At 34.9% G+C, this 7,987-nt stretch overlaps 1 protein-coding gene across 13 annotated transcripts; it reads right to left on the reverse strand.

The window, feature by feature from the left end:
- Positions 1-173: 173 nt before the first annotated feature.
- LOC116007831 (probable leucine-rich repeat receptor-like protein kinase At1g35710) lies at positions 174-7,360 on the reverse strand. Of its 13 annotated transcripts, XM_031248492.1 has the most exons (10): positions 4,128-7,359; positions 3,595-4,014; positions 3,305-3,462; positions 3,037-3,154; positions 2,295-2,368; positions 2,116-2,201; positions 1,688-1,747; positions 1,011-1,075; positions 812-925; positions 174-728 (listed from the first exon to the last, which is right to left on the reverse strand). In XM_031248492.1, the coding sequence occupies exons 1-2, from the start codon at positions 7,297-7,299 to the stop codon at positions 3,635-3,637; spliced, it is 3,552 nt and encodes a 1,183-aa protein (XP_031104352.1). In that variant the 5' UTR covers positions 7,300-7,359; the 3' UTR covers positions 174-728; positions 812-925; positions 1,011-1,075; positions 1,688-1,747; positions 2,116-2,201; positions 2,295-2,368; positions 3,037-3,154; positions 3,305-3,462; positions 3,595-3,634. The 13 variants fall into 13 exon arrangements, with proteins under 13 accessions (XP_031104352.1, XP_031104351.1, XP_031104359.1 ...); XM_031248491.1 differs by having other exon boundaries at positions 2,116-2,368; positions 3,305-3,444; positions 4,128-7,360; XM_031248499.1 differs by lacking the exon at positions 2,116-2,201 and having other exon boundaries at positions 2,359-2,368; positions 3,037-3,151.
- Positions 7,361-7,987: the final 627 nt, after the last annotated feature.

A 7,987-nucleotide genomic window follows, 5' to 3' on the forward strand; every position in this document is an offset into this window, starting at 1 on the left:
TATTTCAGCCTCCACCAACAGAGTTAATTGGAAGCTTAGAATATGATATATCAGGTGTGTCTGCTGGCGCAATGTATACAATTGAATGATGTACAGATGTTATGGGTATGCCCCTTCCAATGAATAAAAAATATATATATAATTTAAGTGTGGGGAGTCAAAACCAAAGTAAATTTGATTCACTGCAAAGCTTCTGAGAAGATTCAATAATACTCCGTAATACTTATCACTTCAAGTAATAAGTAATAAGTGGAACAATAATTTTTCAACATTACAAGCAAAAATTAAAGAACATGGATACTAAAGGTACTACATACACTTTCATTCAATACTGACATATATTAACATATATTGACAAATTAGTGCTACAAATTGATTGTGGTGTACAAACATTTTGTATTTTTGTTAGTATTACGTAACGAATATGAACAATATAGTGAGCCTTGAAGATGACACTATATATTTAAACCTTAAGGTAAATAGTGGGATGTGTTTTAGTGACACGAGGTCTGAGTAATGCTTGCTTTTTATCCTAAGGCTGAGATCCCCCTCCTCTTATTGAGCATTTGAATATGGGTATTTGCTGGGTCACTACACTCACACTCAACTTTTTGACCACTGAGTTATGGCAGACGACACCATATGAGATCATGAAAGATGTATGGTCTGATCCATGAATCATCAGCTAGCTTCTCCACTTCTTCGTCATCGATCACCGAGTTGATTGCCTGCACAAATTATATTATTGAGAAATTTGAAGCGAGCATAGTTTATTGTGATAAATATTGTGTAGACACAAAAGCAAGCTTACTTGTTAGAATGTGATAAATAATGTGTATGACACCGATCAAGATTTGTTGATGCCATAGTTGTTGACATTCAAACGGATGCTTCTCCCTTCCAACGATACATGCATGCATGTACCCTGATATCAAATTCCTATTAAAGAAAAACGGCCTTTTTGGTGGTAACTAGTAAAGGTAAAACGTATAAATATCCATATATATTACCTAGCCAAAGATTATTGAGCAATATAATGAAGATCACTCAGCTTGCTAGCTTAATTACACTGTGTCTGCAAATGCATCATATTATTGCAAAACTTTAGAGACACAACATCATCAATTACATTTAATTGTCATTAAAATCTAAGTTCACGATATTATTGTATGTCCAACATGATGAAAAGCATTAAAAGAAGCTAAGGCACACTACTAACTCAGAAACAATTCAAAATAAAGAGTTGCATTTTACTAAATTAAAGTTTTCACATATCTTGTCTGGAATGGACTCTTAAACTCACCCAAATTTGGAATAACCACGAAGATGTGCAAATTATACACAACAAGTAGATATTTTAATTTGACACATCATGCATTCTAATGCATCAAGAAAAGTTTGTATATATAATCTAGAAATGTACTAATTAACTTGTTAAATCGAGAGTACTAATTGTCTTGAGATCTCAAATAGAACTTCTTGATTGAGGCCATGGTGTTGAGAGTCGGGACTGATATTTCTCCAATTCAACAAGACAAATACCATTTATGATATGATATCAATGGTGAAAAGTCAAAGTCAAGAGGTCTCATTAAATAAAAATGTATTTTAAAGTTTTAGAATATGGTTGTTCTGTGGTCTTCAAAGAAAAAATGGGGAAAAAAAAAGGAGGATAAAATGAACATACCTGCAGAACTAATCAAGATAAGAATGCATGAATTCACCTATATACGCTGGTGTGGACGACCTGTTGCAAGTTAATTTTAGGATCATATGTTAATGTTAGCAACAGTGATAATGAAATTTGAACCGCAGTAAAGCTGCTCTGATGTGCATCAAAATTTGTGTAATTGAAGTATGAAATCTATCCAGTATAATATTTACTAATAATCTGGATATATATATATATATATATATACATATATATATATATATATATCCCCAAGGTAGTAGATCAGATCAGATCAAAAAATGCATGTTGCATTATTTCATAGGAAAAACACTATATCCAAGGTCGTAGATCAGATCAGATCAGAAAATGCATGTTGCATTATTTCATATATAGGAAAAACACGATAAGGTGATTAATATATGATGGAAAGTCTAAGAACTTACAATTGTAATGATGGACGGATCTATTATATTGGTTTCATCATTCATGCATGGTGTTGGCTTAACGTGCCTTCCGTGCGAATACATTACTGGGTATGTAAAAACGCACCTTAAAAATGCATCACCATGAAATGCACCAATGCACCACAGAAACGCACCACACGCCAAAATATGTATCATACCTCACCACAATACACCTAATGATGATGTGTTTCCAAACAGTGTATGTAGTACATTTATGCGTACCTCCGGCCAACTGTTGAATGAATAACATAACAAATATTAGTTTCAAATTATATATATCTTTCACAGATATATAGATCCCTAAAATTCAAGAAATTAATAAATGACCATATATGCATGCTTCATTAAATTTGTATGTTGATTAAATATGAAGTAAAGCATGCATATATGGACTATACCTACCGATGGAGATCAGATGGCTCCACCTAACCTAATCTGATCCCAACAAAACGAAACCCACGCACCTAAACATTTAGACCGACACACCTTAAGAAGGAAAACAATGCACCTAAAATTTTAGGCCGCCGCACCTTAAGCACACAAACCACGCACCTAAAGCTTTAGACCGACTCACTTAAATTTCAACAACTGACACACCTTAAGCACACAACACAAAAGCCACGCAACTTAAGCACAAAAACCACGCACCTTAAGAAGGAAAACCATGCAGCTTAAATTTGACCTAGATGCACAAAGACTAAATTGAGACCACATTTTTTAAATTCTTGTTATCCTAAACATTGATCTTTGCAAGATCAATGGCTCTCATCTCACCCCATGTTTGCATCTTAGCACACCATTCGCATTTGAACCATATTCTATATATATAGAGAGAGAGATGAATTGTTAAGTCAATTTGCATATTCAAAATTAAGAAGCTAACTGGATGACTTAGCTTACCTGTTAAAGAGTGAGCTGAGGGATAACCGGCGGCCAGGCAGAGTTGTCTCTCAAACATAAGTTCGATCTTGATGCATGCCATAGTTGTTGACGTACGATCGAACTCCAACTGGTGCTTCTTCATCCAATTGAACAGGACACGTACAATATATGATATCAAGTGTTAACAACTCTCAAGGTCTCATCTCATTAAAGAAGAAAAGCTTAATTTAATTTTTGTTGAATTGTTGTAACTACTACTAGCAAATGCATGTGTATATATTCATACCACTGCAACTCTTTTTTTTTTTTTTATTGGTGTGTGTGTGGGCGGGCAGGCAATTGCTATCTTGGCAACAAAAATCAATTCTTCCGCTAGCTTCCTGCAGCGCAGCCTTGTTGGAGTAGAGAGTTGAGAGTCCAATAAAACTTGCATTGTAACCGGACCTGTTAGTCGCAAGCTAAGTTTTAAGATCATATAGTATTAAATTAGCTAGTAATACTGAAGAAATTTTATAATTAAAGCTGCTCGCTCTATATCAAAATTTATAGTACATACTAAAATCTTCATATACATACCCGAACTGGCATGAATAACACTTCTTCAACCTACCACCCTCTAGGGAGTAGGAAATTCAAGACCGAACAATTGGCTTATTGTAATTTGTGGAAGTGAATTATAGGAGGAATATCGCCTTTCTTTGCTTAGCAACACACAAACCTGTTGCATGCTTGGCCGACATTGTGGATTCATATTTAAACATGCAATTGCTATCTTCACAACCAAAATCAACTCTTCGGCTTCTTGCTTTGTTGGAGTTGAGAGTCGAGAATCCAACACATCTTTTAAAAGTAGTATTCCATGAGCGGTTGAGATTAGGGATGAAAAAATGGACGTAATGAGGTCACCTGGATGTTTACCCATAATCACTTCTAGTACTAGTACTCCAAAACTATACACATCACATTTTTCGGTGACCTCCATAGTATAAGCAAACTCTACCAATAAAAGAAATTGAAATAAAATAAGAAGAAAGAAGAGAGCATATAATTAAACAGTATTAACTATGTTAAGCATGGTTGAAAATATAATATATGGTATATATATATACCTGGAGCTGCATAGCCAAATGTTCCTGCAAATGAAGTCCAATTTGATGAATAAAGACTCAATATTCTTGCGGTGCCAAAATCAGACACGTGAGCTTCATATGCACAATCAAACAAAATATTCTTAGCTGATATATCCCGATGTACAATAGATGGTAAACAATCATGGTGAATATACGATAAAGCTTTAGCCACAGCTTTAACCACATTTATCCTCTTCATCCACCCTAATTCCATTGCTTTTTCACCATCTTTTAATATGTGTGCTAGGCTTCCCTCTTCCAAGTACTCATAAATTAAGAATGAATTTCTCTCACTAGCACAAAAACCATACAATTTCACAATATTTCGATGCCTAATCTTTGTTAAAGTGCGAACCTCATTTGAAAAACTTTTGAGTTTGTGTCGCTCAACTCCTTGCCCAATTGCATTATTAAACCTCTTTATAGCAACAATTTGGCCACTTGATAGCTCAGCCCTATAAACACGTGCATGTCCTCCTTCACCAATGCAATATATTGAATCAAAATTTCCAGTTGCCTCCATGATATCTTCATATGCCATCTTTCCGTCAAAATTCAATATTGCAAACACATCTTTATTAGTAATTGCCTTTGGCGTTTCTCTAACATGGCTCTTTGATCGAATAATCAATAGGAAAAGAATGCTAATAATCATAAACAAACTTCCAAATGTTAGTATTATGATTAAGAGCAAATTTCTTCTCTTATGATGATTTCTTTGATTGTATGAGGAGCAAGGCTCGAAGCCAGAATGGTTCCCGCAAAGATCTTTATTATTTATCAAAGCATCATACGGAGCTTCCAAAAATGCTTTATTGTTTGGGATGGGACCTTCCAATTGATTGTATGATACATCAACAGATAATAAACCTAAGCACTGGGCTATGGTTGAAGGAATATATCCCGATAAATTATTGTGAGAAAGGTTCATGATTTGTAAAGATGTAAGTCCTTCAAATTGTTGTGGTATTTGACCGGAGAGTGCATTGTAACTGAGGTCAAGGCTTTCAAGCAATTTTATTTTTCCCATACCATAAGGAACATTGCCAACAAACATATTCCTGCTCAAGTTCAAGACTATTAACCTTTGAAAACTTTCAAAGTGCTCTGGAATCAAACCAACAAAACTATTTGCAGCTATGTTGAAGATCGAAAGCCAAGGTAATTTCTCAATTCCAAGTGATATGTTGCCAGAAAAATTGTTTTTATCCAGCTTAAGAATAGTTAACAATACCAACTTTTCCAAACTCTTGGGAATCATTCCAACTAGTTCATTTGATGAGAGATCAAGCAAAACAAGTTGGGATGCATTGTATAGATTTGTTGGGAGTTTTCCAGAAATTCTGTTGTATGAAATCTTCAAAGCAGAAAGTTTTGGGCAATTTCCCCAACTAGAAGATAATTGGCCATGGAATAAATTGTTACTCAAATTAATGTAATATAAGTCTGGATATTCTCCAAAAGCTTTAGATATGTCTCCTGAGAATTGGTTATTTTGAAGTAACACTCTGGAAAGAGATGTGCAATTTTTCAGAGTTATAGGAATATTTCCAATAAACTTATTATTTTCCAGAACAAACCGTTTTAGTGAACGGCTAATGCATAAATTCTCAGGTAACTGACCTATGAAGTGATTATAAGATAAGTCTAGCATCGCTAGCCTAGTAAGATTATTGAATATTGAAGGTAAATGGCCTGAAAGTTGGTTTCCCCATAGAAATAGGGTTGTTAAATTTTGCAAGTTCCCAATTGAAGTAGGGATTTGACCAGTGAGATTGTTTGAGAGTAATTCCAAACTAATAAGAGAAGTTAACAACCCAATTTGTTGAGGAATGTGGCCTGAAAGTTGGTTCTCATAGAGATGTAGAGTTGATAAACTTCGCAAGTTCCCAATTGAAATAGGGATTTGACCAGTGAGATTATTTGAAGATAAAACCAAAACAACAAGAGACTTTAACATCCCAATTTCTTGAGGAATGTGGCCTGAAAATTTGTTCCCCCATAGATAAAGGGTTGTTAAATTTTGCAAGTTTCCAATTGAAGTAGGAATTTGACCTGTGAGATTATTTAAACCCAATCCCAAATTAACAAGAGAAGTTAACCGTCTAATTTCTTGGGGAATGTTGCCTGAAAGTTGGTTGCGCCATAGATAAAGAGTTGTTAAATTTTGCAAGTTCCCAATTGAAGTAGGGATTTGACCTTTGAGATTGTTATTAGACAATTCCAAATCAATAAGGGAAGTTAGCAACCCAATTTCTCGAGGAATTTGGCCTGAAAGTTGGTTGCCCAATAGATAAAGAGTTGTTAAATTTTGCAAGTTTCCAATTGAAGCAGGGATTTGACCTTTGAGATTGTTATTAGACAATTCCAAATCAATAAGGGAGGTTAACAACCCAATTTCTTGAGGAATTTGGCCTGAGAGTTGGTTGCCCCATAGAGAAAGAGTTGTTAAATTTTGCAAGTTCCCAATTGAAGTAGGGATTTGACCTCTGAGATTGTTTGAGTCCAATTCCAAATCAATAAGAGAAGTTAACAACCCAATTTCTTGAGGAATTTGGCCTGAAAGTTGGTTGCCCCATAGATAAAGAGTTGTTAAATTTTGCAAGTTCCCTATTGAAGTTGGGATTTGACCAGTGAGATTATTCCAGTATAATTGCAAATCAACAAGAGAAGTTATCAATCCAATTTCTTGATGAATGTGACCGGAAAACCAATTTTGATAGAGATACAAAGTTGTTAAATTTTTCAAGACAGACATTTCTTTAATAAAAGAAATGCTCCCATGGAGAGAGTTGTTGGAAAGATCAATGACTTGTAAATGAAGTAAGGATGAGAAACTCAAATCTCGAAGTGTACCTTTTAACCCATAACTTGTAAGGTTTAGGCTTGTAATGCTTCGGCCACCATCGCAAGCAATACCAGTCCAATTGCAAGGATTATCACTACCAACAACCCATGATGTGAGTAGGGATTGGGTTCTAAGGTCAAGGCTTGACTTCCATGTTAAAAGAGCTCCTACTTCATTTGGGACTTGCAAGTGGTTTGGAGAAGAAAAAGGAAGGGCGGTTGTGGTAGAAAGGAGGGGAAGGAGGCGTATAATAGTAAGGAATAAGAGTAGCAATTGGGATAGTTTGTATGCAGGAGGAGACATTGTGATGTTGATAATAAGGGGATAGGAGGGAGGTGGTATATATATTGTATTACATATGTAGAAAGAGGATGGGGTATATATAGGTGGAATGGTTGTGAGTACAATAATTGGGATTATATTGTTATATACTTCTATGATATGATGGTGTAGTCATCAATAATTTTATATTTAGAATTTGGTGTCCAATATCGCCAGTTGGCAGTGGCAGCCCACACAAGTCTTCTTAATGGCATTCCCACCCACGAATCAAACAAGGATATTGCACAGATATTTAAAAAGTTAATATGAGGTGGAGAAGAGAAGGTGAGGAAAGAGGGTGTAAAAGTTTCTCCTGCAAAAATAATAGATCATGGCAGAAAAGTGGACCCATGGAATTTATGGCGTGCGTGGCTGTCACTAATGCGCCCAGCTGTACGTGCTTGCTGGGCGTGCTGACAGTTTATTTTTTTTATTTTTATTTTTTTAAATTATATTTGTTTTATTTTTTTTCCTCTTCTCCCACTTTCTCTTTCATAATCACACTTACACAAACCGCTCAATAACCGTGAAATAATCACATTGATAAAGATGCTCTAAGTAAATAAATTCAAAGCAAATATTTCATTTTTTTGCACTAGTAAATATTTCATTGATTACTCAAGTTCTCTATTCTGGCCATCCATTTTTTATATAAATTAAATTAAATTAG

This window comes from Ipomoea triloba, chromosome 16 (genome assembly GCF_003576645.1).
Source record: "Ipomoea triloba cultivar NCNSP0323 chromosome 16, ASM357664v1".
NCBI classification, from domain to species: domain Eukaryota; kingdom Viridiplantae; phylum Streptophyta; class Magnoliopsida; order Solanales; family Convolvulaceae; genus Ipomoea; species Ipomoea triloba.